This window comes from Olea europaea, chromosome 17 (assembly GCF_002742605.1).
Source record: "Olea europaea var. sylvestris chromosome 17, O_europaea_v1, whole genome shotgun sequence".
NCBI lineage: Eukaryota > Viridiplantae > Streptophyta > Magnoliopsida > Lamiales > Oleaceae > Olea > Olea europaea.
Genome location: NC_036253.1, coordinates 4,013,835 through 4,031,030, shown reverse-complemented (window position 1 = coordinate 4,031,030; position 17,196 = coordinate 4,013,835). Strand labels below are relative to the sequence as shown.

The window sequence follows — 17,196 nt, the reverse complement described above, 5'->3', positions numbered from 1 at the left end:
TTGATTTATATTTAATTAATTGAATCATTTTCAAGCTGAGATATTGTGTAAAATAATAAAAATGAATCACAGTATTATCAAGTTGTTCTTTTCATTTTTTTTATTAACACAAACTCATTCAAAGACATTATTATAAAGCAATCATAAATACTCAGTCTTGATTGATTCAGTCATCACTTATTATTCACATTTGATTAAAATAAAATATGTTAAATTGGGTAGTTGCTTCGTTTATCTATAAATACCTCTTCTCACTTGTATATTAACACAAACATTTGAAATTAAGAGTACAAAAGAGATGGTTAAACTCAACAAGACTACTGTTCTTGCTCTCTTCTTCTGCTTTCTCATTTTTGCAGCCTACGGTAGGTAGTTTTGCACTCCATGAGCGGATAGTTAATTTTTCATTACTAGTTTCATTGTGGAAAACATTGTCATGTTCAGAGCATAGGACTGAACAAGATTTGTTGAAAGAACTACTCTATTTTTTTCACGTTTAATCAAGTCTAATTCTATCTAGTTGAATGTAACAAGATATGTCATCACCTTATTCATTATTTTTCCATGCACCATGCATATGATTATCATGAGAAAATAACCCGAGACAGTTTAACGAACCCTTTTTCTATCTCTCACCCCAAGATAGTGCACGTCGCATCATAGTTTTTTTGACATTTTCTCACCAAAAAAATATTCCTATATATGTGTTGTTTCAAGTGAATTTTGGCTTGTTTTTCATTTTTCTTAATATGATAAGAAACTTACAGAATATATACAATTGAGTAAGATTAATGCCTACCATAAAAGAAGTGTTCTTAAAAGTAAAGTAAAATATATCGAAGATACTATTTATCTTTCCTGATCCAATTTTTATGCAGAGATGCAAACAGGGGAGGCAAAACCTTGCACAAAACTCAGCAAAGGATGGCGTGGGTTGTGTGCTCCTAAAAAATGCAGCAGTTACTGTATTCACCACGAGGGAGCTTACCATGGTGCTTGTCTAAAAAATCACCATAATAAGCATTATGGTTGCTACTGCTACTACCGTCATTGCTAATCAATGAACCTTATATAGTAACGTCATCCGTTACTACATAGTTCCATGTACTTGTTGGAGGTCACACCTTGTGCCTGTCTGCAAGTTTGTACTGTGTTTATGTTTCCATTAATATTGCAATCCTCGAGTGCTTTCCTTTTAAAAAAATAAATGCTGCCTGTGCGAGCTCTTGCAGCAAGTGGTGTCAGTTGTGTCCATCAGTTTCTGTTACTTTGTTGTATTTGTATTACCTTAATAATGAAGATTGTAAAGTTTCTTGTAGTCTGTTTCTTGATAAAAGTATAAACTGGTCCGATTTGTTAAAGATGAGCATAATATTTTATATGAGATGGTTTGATGAGGCATTAGAGTAAGTAAATGTAAAATTCTCGTTGTCCTCCATCTATGAAGATTGTGCATGTATTAGCCGCCTTTTGATAAAAATGAATGGGTGTTCATGTGAGATGGAAAGTGTAAAGACTATTAACAACTTAAGATTTTAGATGATGTGGTTTAGCATCACCCAACTTAAATGTGTATTGATTTGAAAGGTTGTGAATTGAGAAAGATAATATGAAAGTACAAGGTTGCAAGTTGGATTTGAAAAACATTCAATAGACGGTTGCAAGTTGGACTTGAAAAACATCATTTTCTATTTATAATGCATAATTATATGCCATTATACCATTGTAGTGTAAAGATTTAGGGTTTTATGTTAAAAGATCAATTTTACTAAGAGTAGTCCAATACCTTATATGTTACTCTATATTTCAGTACTTAACTGATGTTGAATTTATCCCTTAACAAATATAGCCCACGTTTGGTTTTGATTAAAATTTGATTTCAGTCTAGATTAAAGTCAAATATATATTAACCATATCATTTATGGATTCCACAACTTTTCAACCACACATTTCAAAAATTTCTGTCACAATCTACTAAAAAACCTGATTTTAATTTTCACCAAACATCCTCATAATAAAATAGTAACAACAGTTGTCATTCGCTAAGTTAATTCTACATTATTTTGCAATATTTACTACAGACTCAGAAAGAAGAAATTTTTTGAAGATGAAGTCAAAAGATCATGTTAGAAAAACATTTGTTTCTTTCGTCATAAAGATTTAGATCTCGATCATAATAGAGACATGGAGAAGAGAAGGATTGACTTTGAATAGTTCCATGTATCTAGGCTCATGATCATCAAGAGTTCAGGTGATAATTACGTGATATTTCATTACCTTATCATTTTAAAAGTACAGATATGAAATTTTCTTTTCTCATATATTTACTCTTTTACTATATATATACTAGTACACCACACGTTCGTTGCATGTGATTTATAGCGATATTGTTATGAAATTCAATTTTCTATAAATTTAATAAATCAAATACATTTAGCGAATTTTACTTTCACTCATGAAACTTTATGTATTTATTATCAAGTTTAAATTGTAAAAATAAAAATAAAAAAAATAGTAATTTATATATTTGATTAAAGTTGAAAACTATATTATCTAAAGTGGCGTCAGTTGTGTCCATCAGTTCGGGTTACTTTGTTGTATTTGTATTACCTTAATAATGATGGTTAAGTTTCTTGTAGTTTCTTTCTTCATCAAGGTATAAAGTGGTCCGATGAGTTAGAGATGAGTATAATATTTTATACGAGATGGTTTGATGTGGCATTAGAGTAAGTAAATGTGCAGAGTAAAATTCTTGTTGTCATCCATCTATGAAGATTTTGCATGTATTAACCGCCTTTTGATAAAAATGAATGGGTGTTCACATGAGATGGAAAGTGTAAAGACTATAACAACTTAAGATTTTAGAGGACGTGGTTTAGCATCACCCAACTTAAATGTGTATTGATTTGAAAGGTTGTGAATTGAGAAAGATAATATGAAAGTACAAGGTTGCAAGTTGGATTTGACAAACATACAATAGAATGAAAATATTATTTATTTGTGATGAAAACCTCAATGCTTGGGTTTTGTTTAACCAACATCACCACCTAACCAAAGCTAAATACTAATACACAATTTGGGCCATCCTCAAATTGTACTGGTTGTTTCCAGGTCGAGCCAAGTGCTATAATATCCATATAATTATCCAATACCGTTTTAAATCATCATCCGAATTTATTAGGTATCAAAAGCCAACAATATCACCCCCAAAATGTATGATATCTATTTAAAATGCATAATTATAGGTCGTAATACCATCATTGGACACCCATATATATATTTGGACATAGCTGGAACCATCATAAAAACTTGATTTTGATTAGCCATGGTTATGAAACTGAGGCAAATAAAGCATCATAAACACATTTAGCCTCTATTTGACAACTATTATTTGATATTTGAGCTATTAGAATGTTTTTAATGATATTTCAATAATTTTTCATTTTTCGTAAAATGGAGAACTCTTCGCCTATGAATTATCCACAGGTGAAAAAGTCTCCACGAGTTATGGTCATCACCAACGGAATGATTATTGAAGATAGACGGAGACATCCATAAATTTTCCCGTAGGTAATGCTTGGTTGACATTACTTGGCTTTACATATGGATATTCTGTCGTAGGTGATGTATGATTGATTTGTGGATTGACTACACACACTGAAATTGGTAGCATGATTCATGAATAGGCTTGTGATGAAAATATACTATCGGTAAAGAATTATTCTATATGTACATTAGGATTTATACACTGATGTACATAATGTCCAAATGGCATTTCATCATTGATGGGTATTGGACACTATGTACACCTAGTTGTAGTGAAACCCGTTGGTAAATTAAGTACAATTTTTTTGTAGGTAACTTTCAACTACCTTAAAATAACAATTCTTGTTCGTTGAAATATTTTCGGTTGTGCTTGTTAATAGAAATGGATTTTGTGCTTCTCCAATGGAAAATTCAAAGACACGGTCTAATAATGTTAATATGTACCCAAAATAATTGAATTGCTGCAATAAAGGATTTTTATTTATTTTTTATTTTTTCTGGGTACCATAATGAGATCCATTGCTTTTATCTTTCATGTTTATAAAATACATGTTTTAAGGAAATTAAAATTTAGATTTTTATCCAAATTAAAGTCAACAATTAATTCTAACTACATATTTCATAAAATCCATAGCTTCTCAACCACATATTTTATGAATTTTTACCAAAATCTACTAAAAATATGATTTCAATCTCCATTAGATTGGGGCTTAAAGTTCATAGTAAACATACCTTGCACCCATTTGTTACATAATTGCTAGTTATTATAGTGTGTATTTGTACCTTAGTTGACTGCCCCAAGCTTGGATGGAGTTTGAGAAAAGTAGAGATGAAAAGAGGCTCGAAACAATCAAGTTGGTGTGCTCCATGCAATAGGAAGATGAAAGGGCATGTTCACAAATAAAAACTATCTCTGGCTCAGTAGAAGAAATAAGTTACCTTAGCGAAGAAATCAGTGCAAGGAAGAGGCATAGAAAGAGTGAAAAAGCTTGACAAAGTGTTCGGATCATTGTACAATGTCTCGAGATTTTTCACTAGCATAAAAAACATCAAAGAGTAGTGTTTCGCACCCATGAAAACTGAAAAAGCGACCTTCAGAACAATTTCGCGTGGGAAAACCAAAGCAAAGTAGCCCCCTTAGGTTCACATTTCGTCCTTCCATCTTTAAATTGTTCAAGTTAGGATCTATCACTTCCAATTGCTTTGAGATTGATCCTCCATCTTCCCAAACTCATAACTTTGGTCCTTCATCTTTTATGTTCTTCAAATTTGATCCTGTAATATTGTGTGATTGTCAAGGACGCATAACATGCAAAAAGTATACTTTGATCGATTAACTTCTTTCGTTACGGCTAGAGAGAACATTAGGTTTCATGTACATGCCGAGCCCATTAATTTTCTCATTAGTCCATAGAGACAAAATTTAATGATTTTTTCTTTATGCAAATCCAAAATATTCGCTTAGGTTTCCCTCAAAGTATACAATATGTTCTTCCAACTAATTTTTCATAAGTAAGTTGATCACATACATCTTTGAATAGGATGTCATTATCGCGCACTCGTTTTCTCTTTTTATTGGCCACTCCACCTCATTTAAACTTTTAAATGGACCGAATTGTTATGTTCAGTTTCTTTTCTTTTCTTCTCTTCTTCTTCCCTTTTTTGTTTTTTTTGTTTTTTGTTTTGTAATACTAAGTTAAGCCTTGGTGAAGAATCTTAAAATATGAAAAGATTGCCTTTATAGTGGTTATATGTTTTTAAATCAAATATCGTTTGGACATCCGTTGAAAACTTTGAATACCCAATGTCAAATAACCTCGTCTTCTACTTGATTCAATATTATATACAACATTTGTATTTATTAAATTTCTTGTAATTCTTTATGCAAAATGAATATACAAATCAATATGATCATCAACATGGTTTGAGGAAGTCCAAGAATTCATAGTGGGAAACTATGATCTATTCAAACTTTTAATTTGGTACTTTCACGGTCAACATTATTATATGTTATTCCATGTACGATCACTTTCATGACTTGTTCATAGTACTCACTTGTACGTTTATCGTATCATTTTCTCTTCAATTATCCTAACAAATTTAAAAAATAAAAAAAATAAAAGATTGCTTTCATCCTGTCCTTTATAATGAGAAGGCAACTTAAAATTGACATGTTTTTTTAAGTATATGGGCATTGATTCAAACAAGGATTAAAAGATCAAAAAGTCTAATGTCCCCTCTTCATGTTATTATATATATGAATCTATTGCCAATATATCTTGCTGATTTCACATTTATACTAATTTTATGCATTGCATTCTTCCTTCTACGACACGATTCTTCGTGTATATAAACATATTTAACAACAATAGAAATTGAATTATAATTTATGAATTATTATAGTAAAAGGAAGTATCTGAAAGAATTTTTTCACATCTATTTCAAAAATCAATTTACATTGAAGTAAATAAAATAAATTATATGAACAAATTATTATGATGGGCTTATAGCGAGCATAAATATTTTCTCTTATAATTGACACCGCATTTTTGGCTGATTGAACCATATCCAAAAACGAGGTACTCGACCATTTTGGCATGAGCATAGAATTTCGTTTGATTTAATCGATATTTTAAACTGCAGGTTTGGTGAAGACTTTAGATTGTCAACCAGCTACAAGTAGTTTTATCCTTATCATTGATCTATACATAATTAATTGAATCATTTTCAAGCTGAGATAACGTGTTAAAAAACATGAATCATAATATTATCATTTATTTATTTATTTATTATTATTATTATTATTATTATTTTTATTTTTTAATTTTTTGTACACAAACTCATTCAAAGACATTATTACAAAGCAGTCATAAATATCAGTCTTGATTGATTCAGTCATCACTCATTATTCAAATTTGATTAAAAAAATATGTTGAATTGTGCAGTTGCTTCGTTTATCTATAAATACATCTTCTTACTCCTATATTATCACAAACACTTGAAATTAAGAGTACATAGAGATGGCCAAACTCAACAAGACTACTTTTCTTGCTCTCTTCTTCTGCTTCCTCATTTTTGCAGCCTACGGTAGGTAGTTTTGCACTCCATGAGCGGATGGTTAATTTTCCATTTACTGGTTTCATTGTGGAAAACATTGTCATGTTCAGTACATAGGACTGAACAAGATTTGTTGAAAGAAGTACTCTATTTTTTTCACGTTTAATCAAGTCTAATTCTGTCTAGTTGAATGTAACAAGATATATCATCACCTTATTCATTATTTTTCCATGCACCATGCATATGATTATCATGAGAAAATAACCCGACAGTTTAACGAACCCTTTTTCCATCTCTCACCCCAAGATGGTGCACGTCGCATAATAGTTTTTTTGACATTTTCTCACCAAAATAAATAAATAAATATCCAATATATGTGTGGTATCAAGTGAATTTTGGCTTGTTTTTCGTTTTTCTTAATATGAAAAGAAACTTACAGAATATATACAATTTAGTAAAAGAAGTGTTCTTAATAGTAAAGGAAAATATAGACGTAAATTTATCAAATAACTGATACTATTTATCTTTCCCGATCCAACTTTTGTGCAGAGATGCAAACGGGGGAAGCAAAACCTTGCACAAAACTTAGCAAAGGATGGCGTGGGTTGTGTGCTCCTCATAAATGCAGCAGTTACTGTATTCACCATGAGGGAGCTTACCACGGTGCTTGTCTAAAAAATCGCCATAGTAAGCATTATGGTTGCTACTGTTACTACCGTCATTGCTAATCAATGAACCTTATATAATCACGTCGTCTGTTACTACATGGTTCCATGTACTTGTTGGAGGTCAAGTCTTGTACCTGTCTGCAAGATTGTACTGTGTTTATGTTTCCAGTAATCCTCGAGTGCTTTCGTTTTAAAAAATAGCAGTTGCCTGTGTAAGCTCTTGCAGCAAGTGGTGTCAGTTGTGTCCATCAGTTTGTGTTACTTTGTGGTGTTTGTATTACCTAAACAATGAAGATTGTTAAGTTTCTTATAGTCTGTTTCTTGTTCAAAATATAAAGTGGTCGGATGTGTTAAAGACAGGATTTAAATAAATAAATTTGTTTACTCATTGAGAATAAAATTTTATATGAGGTGGTTTGAACTGGTATTAGTATAAGTAAATATTCAGAGTAAAATTCTCCTTGTCATCCATCTAGGAAGAATGTGCATGTATTAGTCGCCTTTGATAAAAATGAATAGGTGTTCACATGAGATGGACTACTTGAAGTTAACAACTTAAGATTTTAGATGCTATAGTTTAAAACATTATCCAACTTAAATATGTATTGATTTGAAAGGTTGTGAATCAATAAAGATAATATGAAAGTACTATTGGACCCAGAGAGATTGTAATAAATGAGATTCATGACGCGATATGAAGTAATAAAGATCGCAACCAAAAACAAGATTTAAAAGTGAAGAAATTAACAAAGAGAGTTAATCGCAGAAGTACGAAATTTTATTAATCGACACTATGGAGAGAAATATAAGAACTCAACAATTTTTGTTTGAACAAAATTGAAAGAGAAGAAAAGGTCGAAATAATGTGAAGTAAGAAAATAATATATTTTCATAAAAATCACGTGAAATATAAAGAAACTAAATTTCCCATATGAAAATAAGGAAACAATTTATTTCTAAAGAAAAAATCCACCCTAATTTGGTCACAAACCCAACAATCTCCACCTTGTCCTAAATTCTGATGCAACGAATGAAACTCCAAGATTTCAAATTCGTCTGCATCAAAATAACCAATCTCCTCAACGCAGTAACTAAAACTCTTCAAACCAAACCATAATCCTCTGCAAGGCATCCACAAGCGATATTTGAACCCAAATCCTAGGTTCCCAAAATTTCACCGAGGAATTACTGTTGACCGAACAAGGTCGAAACACACTTTGTAGCAGAAACCATACTATATGCTGGATCAGAAGGCCCATTGCTAGAATTATCGCCTTCAACGTTCCCAAAAGCATCCCAAATATTATTAACATCATGGCACCTACGCTCCATGAGTCAAACCTTAGCAAATGAACACAGGGTATCTGCTGAAATTGTTGGCTAAGCGGAATCTCCAATGCTCCCCTAAGCAATGTTCTGAACCGATCCAGAGCCCATCACAAGAGATATTGTACCAAATTGAATATCTACCACTATATTGAACTTGTCACGATGTCTCTTAACTGATTCTGCGCTTCTCTGCAAGAGGTACAATTGAGACTTCGTTCGTCCCTCAAGTACATCCCGGACACCTCTTCGGACCTTCAAAACTCCACCTCCAGAGAATTTATACCCTTTTGCATCTAGAGTACTAAGTGAGATGAGATTCCTTTTCAGGCCTGGAATATGTCGAACCTGATCAATTGTTTTGACTGTCCCATCCTGTTATCATAATCTGACGCGATCGATTCCATCAACACAGTAAAACTGGTTGTTTCCCATCACAACTTCATCTTGTTTGACAGCCTCATATGTCTTAAAGAAATTTCAATTGGAACACATATGATGTGAACATGCCGAATCAATAATCCATTCCACGTTAGGCTTAGATTCCATGTCAGATATCACGGTCAACATCACATCTTCGCCATCTAAAAAATCCTCAATTGTATTTGTTTCATCTGAAGTCAAAGGTTGCACTTCACGATTTATATCTAAATCACCTTTAACTTGCAACATATCACAATCTTTCCGAATATGTTCCTTACATCTGTAGTAGAAGCAAAACAAATTGCTGTTATTCTTCGATTTGCCCCTCCATCGCCCACCATGAGATATAAGAGCTTCCTCATCCCTCAATGTAGCTCTAACCAAATGCTTCAACTTCTCTTTTGAGAGCAAAGCATATTAGATGTCGTTTATAGTCAAAGTATCCCGACTATACAAAATGGTGTCTTGAACGACTCGTAAGAATCAGGCAACGAACATAACAAGATCAAGAGAAGATCTTCTTTATCGTACTTAACCTTCAACGTTTCTAAATCTGCGACAATTTTGAAAGCCCAAGAATGACTAACCAAGAGGGTGGTGAATTAGTTATTTAAACCTTTTTCGAAAATAAATGCTAATTTAATCAATTTACAAGTTAGATAATGAGCAAGCAAGATAATTTGAAAATAACAAAAGAAAATGGGAAGAAGATGCAAAAGATATGTTATGGAGGTTCGATCCAATCAATGATCTACATCTCCCGTTACAAACAATGCCTTTTCCATTAAATGTGATTAACTTATGGTGTAATCCAATCTTTATAACGCTTTTGGTGACTTAAAACCAAGGAGCACCAATCCTTTTACACCTTTGAGCTTTTCGGGACCTCAACTGACCCACAATCCAAAAACAACAATGAAATTACAGTTAAAAGTTTCTCTCTTAATTAATGATATGAACTTAATTAAGAATCAAGAGAGAAATAGGTACAACACTTCAATAATTGAGATATATGATTTTTACAAAGAATATAGCTCAAGTGTTGTATAAGAAAAACTTTAATTGAGATATATGACTTTTACAAATTTTTGATCATTCAAAAAGTTTTTCAAAAATTAAATGATTTAATCTTTTAAGAATTCAAAATTAAGGTAGAAAAGATCAATAAATGCTTCACTTTAATCCTAAAAAATTGTTGTGATAATTGTGGTAGAAAGTGGGGTATATATAGCCATTAAACAGTAAAAAATCTGTCAATCCGGACACGAGATCCAAACGTTCACTTGGGATCTGGATGGGTAACTAGCCATTTGAGAAACGATCATTAAAATGAATGTTGGGAGGTTCATCCAAACATCCAGATGGGCAAAAAAATGCCTCTACGAACTTTCTTCTTCGTGATGAAATTTTCATGCCGGTACTTGAAGGATTTTCTCACTTATTGTATAGATAAATATTTTATAAATATATAATCTTGAAAATCGAGATACTTATCTTTTGAAAAATAATATTTATGCAAGTATTGTTTGTCGTGAAAGAGTCTCGTGCATAAAAATTGTTTGAGCTATAATCAATTTGAAATATTTTACATTTGAGCACAAAAACACATCTATAGCAAAAGTTTTCTATCTCTTCTTCCAATGTGATTTTTGATGCGAATGCTCGATTTCTACTTCCACGCTAGTTAATTCAATCGTTAAGCTTCAAAAAGTTTGTCCATGTGCGTGGTTCTTGATCTTGATTCTTCTGTCTTCATTCTTTGTTAGTTTCGCGAAAAAACACTACCAACACTCAATGCACACTCGAGGTTGACATTTCTCGGAAAAATTAACCCTACAATTTTCAATTAATATAGGCATTTTACAATTTTCAATTAATATAGACATTTCTCTGAAAAACTAACACTTAATGTACAAGTATAATACTTCGATTTGGTTAAAATTCGAAGACTTCTTCAGAAAATTCAAAAATAATAATTGGAACCGTGAATGTGAGAAGACATTACTATTCAATATTGCAAGATGCACTAATGAAGGAGTAGATAAGCACATTTTGGCATGGAAGACAACTGCACCTTAATACAATTAACAATTATAGTAAAATCTAATTACGTCCGTATGAATGATATGACAACGATATTCACATGGAGGCCAATAATAAGACCGCCTACATAACAAGCCCAATTTTCCATCAAATTAACTCATAAAAACATGCATTACTTTCTCCAAATTTGTGCATGTGAGTTGAGATAAAGAGAGGCACCTATTGCAATTCCAGCAACCTTTCGTGTTGAATAAGGCCTCATCTCGATTTACACAAGACAGATGGTATGCTTAGGGGCAACCCCTGGAAACAAAATGCAAGGCACAACTATTGATAAGCATTACAAACACATATAGCCAAGAACATATAATTTAGAATAGTGGTTTTATTCCCTTTTCAACTTAGAATTATGAAGGTTGAACACATTTTTTAGAACTTACTAGCAATCAATTAGCACAAGGTGTCCCAGCATCGAAACAAATTTCCTCTCCTACCTTCTTTCTAGCTGAAGCTTTTGGTGTGGCCTTACAACTCAAAGGAATTTTTGAATTCCTCACCCTAATCCAACTCCTATCTTTGTAGCTTTTTCAAGATGGTATGTAAACACCGTATCCACCATGTATGGTCGATCATCTCCAGATATTGGATCACCACCATTGTACCTTCACGAAAATATTTGTTGGTTACATTTCAGATTTGTATTTACCAGTTTGTCTTAATAAGAAATTAACATTCTAAAAGCTTGGTAAACAGCAGAAAGGTATAAAGATAAATAATAGTTCAGATGAACACAAAATAATAGTATTACTTTAAAGTTAGTTGATGCTCCTATTATATATGTATTCAATGTCTATGTATTCCTTGAGTTTATGTAAGGGTATTATCATCAATAATTTGATTTGTGTTCTCAACAATTGCATTTCCTTCTGCAAGGAAGTAACACTAGTGTGAAATTTTGATTTTTTTTAGACATTTTAAAATACAATTTAAAGCTAAATTACGTATCAAGTTTAAATCATAAGGTTCACATTCCATCTAACCAAATATGGGGTTGGAATGTTACCTGTAAATGATTGTCTAATAATTCCCTCAATTCTTTTTTTACTTTGCTCTTCCTGACTTCATATGGCTTGTGCTGAGCTTATGGATATATACATTTTTCTAGAAAGAAAACATTTGGTTAAGCTAAAAAAGTTCGCTTATAAGTAAATAAGTTTCAAAATAAGATTTTTCTTTATTCATCAAAATTACAAATGAGTATGTTAATTTTGAGAGGACGGTAACAGTTACTTTTAAAATAAGTATTTTATTTTCTTATTATTATTTTTTTTTATGATTTTAAAGTATTTTATCTTGAAATGTTTGAAAAAAGCAACTTTATCCCTTATGCCCATGCTATACGTGAATATCATCACCACCTAGTGAATCCAATTTGTATATAATTCAAATGAAGTATTGAGACCATTTGATAAACTGGATATTCCAGCCAAGAATGCATGCTACAACCGACATCATATTAGATAATTTTGCAGCACATATTACAATATCAGAGTGTTTAATTAACTTCAGTTGCTTCAGGTCTTCCATGTTTATAAGTTGAACTAAGATTTCTGTTAAAATAGAATAGTTTCTTCCGCTCCTTGTCAGACCTGCACAAATAATATCCTTTGACTATAATCAATTAAGAGTAAATGAAAACAAGAATTAATCATACAATCATAATGAAAAACCTAACGTTCGACCCAACTAACACCTAGAGGGGGGGGGGGGGGGAATAGGGGTTCATGCGGAATTAAAAAAACTTATCAATTAATTCGTGCAACAAGTCACAAGAATTAAAGTTTGTCCAGATTCATTCACATGTCTTAATTACTTATGTTGAATTACCGGTAACAATAAATAAATTAAAGCAATAAAAGAACACAACGAATGTTGACAGAGAAACCCCAATTGGGTAAAAACTCCAGGCTCAAGCCAGTAGAGATCCACTATTTGTAGAAGGTAACTTACAGTACGTCAGAACAATTGATCCCCTCAATTTTCTAACCTCCTTACTGTTTGAGAACAAGACTCTCCTGGATCTAGCAGATCTGTGCTACCATCCCAGTCTTGTGTGACTTCTACTTCCCGTGAATCGTCAAGCACTTCCACTCTTCAAGTCAGTTCTTCCCGGATCTTCAATCTGAGGATCTTCTGGAAGTTTTATAGGATTTAGAGAAGGTGGTGTTTTGGTGTTTCAAGGTGTGATGTTTTTCTGCAAAAGCCAAGGATTTTTTAATCTGAAGAGTTTAGAAGATTGTTTTGCTTTTTGAACCTTGGTGTGAAAGATATAAAGGATTAATCTCCAAGGATTTTAGAGTGAAGCAATAATATGGCTTCAATGTGTATTTTCTCCATGATCAACTCGAAGGAGACGAATGGTATTTATATGGCTCAACATATGGTCTTGTGGCGCGTCAAAAATTCGCGAGCTTTTAAATTTAATGTTGCCCAGATAAATAGGTCGCTCGAGCGAGGGACCAGCGTGACTCGAGCGACGTCCACTTCGCTCGAGCGACCTGCTGGCGAGGCTCTAGCGACAGTGGTTCTGCAATCTTGGCTCGAGCGATATCATGGCGTGACTCTAGCGAAATCTCGCGCCGTTTGCAACTTCGAGGCATCCATCACAACCCTAGACCTAGCCTTCAACACTTTGATTAATTGCAACTCAAGTCCGTGAACTATTGGACATTTGACACTTTGGTCCTTGACCTTACAATTATGACATTTTAATCCTTGACTTTACAATTATTACATTTTGGTCCTTGGTCACAGATTTGTCAATTACATATTTCCTAACAAACTCCCCCTTTGGCATTCTGTGACAAAAACACATTTGATAGTCAAGGGTGAAAATACATTGACTCCAACCTATCTACTATCTCTGCAATATCTTGTTGATCCTGTTTCCTGAAAAGGCAAAACTCAAAATACCATGTGAAAATGCAAGTGAAATGGGAACAGTAGTCAGAGACAAGATATACATTATATATATCATTAACCAGATTAAGAAGCAATCACAATGTATGTTTAAAACACCAATAACAAACATTAAGATTACAAAAACATCAAAAACTTAATCTAGTTAGAACATTGAATATATACTCATCAAGTTCTCATTAATTTACTCCAACCTACTCAAGTCAAATCAATCTAACTACGCTCAAATTACTCCCCCTTTTTGTCACAAAGGGCCAAAGAGCGCCAAAAAAATCACAAGAAAAATAAGCTAACAAGCAGCATCTGAAGAATCAGAGCCACTCTCAGCACTCGTGCTGGCCTCCAAATGATCTCGAATCCAGCGCAGCTGACGATGACAAACAGCAAGAGCACGGCGAAACGAAGTCATCTCAGCTGTCTGACGCTCCGAAGCAGCACGTAACTGCGTGATCTCAGCCAATATATGAGCCTGCTGCTCGATCAATGTAGTCATCGGACCCAAAAGAGGCACCAAGGGGTCAACTGGCAATGTAGCCACCCCAGGGACTGAAGTAGAAGCAGAGGGACCGGAAGAGCTGATCGGAATAGTAAGAGGAGGAGTGGAACGAGACGGAAGACAGACTCGAGAACCCCCAGTAAGAATATCAAATATAGGATCAAGGGGCTCGGAGGAATCAAAAACATCAAAAACTGCATCCGCAGTAGGAGCAAGAGCAGAAGAAGAAGAAGCGGGAATATGAGAGCGACTCTGATATATAGTCTGCTGTCCAATCGGACGTCCAATGCGTCGAGTCGAGCTCTCAGGAAAAGAAGCACCTAAGGCTAAGGCTACCCGATGAATCAAACAAGCATATGGTAACCCAATCCGACCCCCAAGAGTACGAAAAGAAGCCAAAATCTGCTGGCAAATAAAACTAGGGAGGTCAATCGAATCCCCGCGAAGTAATGCATATAAAAACCGGGCCCGCCCCATAGGTAAAAAAGAAGTATGGGCAACAGGCCAAAGGTTCGTGCACACAATGCGCAACAGAACCTGGCGATCAGTGGGTAAAGACCCAGTGGCCATCGCCGTAGGCCCCCCGACAGACGGAGTGTTCAAAATCGTTGACCGTACAAGGGAGTCGGCCGGAACAGAAGAGGGTAAAATATAGGGGTATGTAGGATGGGTAATCTCAGGAATACCTAAAGCCCTAGCTAAGGCAGAAGGAGTAACCCTAAAAGTATGACCCCGTAGAAAAGACCTAAATGAGGACCCATCAATGTCATGGATGTTAGCATAGAATTCCTGGACAAGGAGAGGGGGTAGAGGAGAGAGACCAACAAGTAAAGGCTCCCAACCCCTAGATACTAGAATGGCTGCTATCTCAACTGGTAGGTCAGAAAGGATTACCTCACGCTCCATGAGAACAGGGCGTAAGGAGAACTGGGACGTGAAGACCTCCTGAGCAGTAGCAGAAATGAACCTCGAACGACTGTATGAGGTCGAACCACTAGCAGGCTGGGAAGAGGGACGCGATCGCTTACGAGCCATCTGGCACACGTAAAGAGGCAAGAAATGAGACATATGAATAATGCAAGTGAAGTGATGCAACGTGACATGACACACGTGCACATACATGAGCCTAAAACAAAGATGTACCGAAAAACGCGAAACGACCCTACGAGCATAAATAGCCTGTCTCGTCACCCGACCAAGAAACCATGCACAAACACCAAGAAGAAGAACCATGCAAAAGGGAAACAACAAAACATGAAAAAAAATCAAACCTAAATAGACTAAGGCATTTCATCGAGCATGTGGCGTGCGGTTCTTTGGCACAACGTTCCAGGCACGCAAGATACGTAACCCCGTACCCAATCACACAACCACAAACTAGGTAACATCCCGAACAATATGAAACAAACGGCATGCAAATCGGATTTACGGAATGCAAGAACCAACGCGATGAACTTCGATGAAAAACATAACGAACACAAGCAAAATTTCAACACAATTCTCACAATGCCATGGAAAATATAAATCCAACGTGAAACAAACTTCATGGCAATGACGCTAAACAAGATATAGCCCAAGAATTTACGTAATAGAAGCAAAGAATCACGCAAAATGCAAAGAATTGAGGAAAAGACAAAAAAAATGAAAAAAATAAAAACATGGAAAGTTTACCTCAATTGAAGTTCAAAAATGGAATTTTGATGTTGAAATGATGTGTAATAACGTCGTAACACTCAATTAACAATATGAACAGATGAAATTCCAGAGGATTGTATGAAATTTGTGAAGAACTTGGAGAATTGTCAAACTGGAAACGCGAGAAATGAAGTTATAGTTCAAAACCTTGCACTGTCGCTCGAGCGAGGTTTAAGCAAGCCTCGAGCGAGAGTGAATCTATTATTATCGCTCGAGCGAGGTATGGAGCGAGCCTCGAGCGAAAATGCAACTTTCAAAAATAGCACCAAAATTTTGGATTCTTTAAAATATGGCATAACACTCTGAAAATTATGAAAATAGCCCTGAGTAACAAAATTTTAACGATGTGTAGCAAAATATGTAATCGAGCCCAACCTCGAGCGACGTACATTTCGCTCGAGCGATGGCTCAGCGTGAGTCCAGAGAAGTTGGTTCTGCAATTGTGGCTCGAGCGAGGTCAGGGCGAGACTCTAGCGAAATCAAAGCACCGCTTGCATCTTCGAGGCATCCCACACAACCCTAGACCTAGCCTATAAACTTTAGTTAATTGCAACTCTAGACCCTGAACTATTGGACATTGACAATTTGGTCCTTGGTCACAGATTTGCCAATTACATATTTTCCTAACAAACTCCCCCTTTGGCATTCTGTGACAAAAACACATTTGACAGTCAAGGATAAAAAACAAATTGACTCTAAACAAACTTTTTTTTTAACAAACAAATTTAAGTGCAATGCTATCCTCATTAGGCGACATAGATGACCCCCGTAACGAACGTTGGGCCGGTGACTCCCAAGTCAGACGACCTTAGGGCACCAGGTTAAAAACCCCTTGGGCTTAATAGTTCGAGTCAAATAGGCCCCAAACATAGCAAAAGTTCGACAATATACAATAAACGTGGGGAAAGACATTATGATTAGGTGACACTCGTCCTAGATCAAGTCAAATGGACACACAACCCC

At 34.6% G+C, this 17,196-nt stretch overlaps 2 protein-coding genes across 2 annotated transcripts in view; both read left to right on the top strand.

Moving 5' to 3' along the window:
- The window catches only part of LOC111366078 (defensin D1-like), an 18,661-nt gene extending 17,300 nt beyond the window's left edge, over positions 1-1,361 (top strand). Inside the window, exon 2 of the mRNA XM_022986727.1 lies at positions 879-1,361. Within this exon, the coding sequence (XP_022842495.1) occupies positions 879-1,057 (179 nt within the window). The 3' untranslated portion in view covers positions 1,058-1,361. The remainder of the gene's footprint in view (positions 1-878) is intronic.
- Positions 1,362-6,539: 5,178 nt separating this feature from the next.
- On the top strand, positions 6,540-7,659 carry LOC111365785 (defensin-like protein 4). Its single transcript, XM_022986308.1, has 2 exons — positions 6,540-6,633; positions 7,153-7,659. The coding sequence occupies exons 1-2, from the start codon at positions 6,567-6,569 to the stop codon at positions 7,329-7,331; spliced, it is 246 nt and encodes an 81-aa protein (XP_022842076.1). The 5' UTR covers positions 6,540-6,566; the 3' UTR covers positions 7,332-7,659.
- The last annotated feature ends 9,537 nt before the right edge of the window (positions 7,660-17,196 follow it).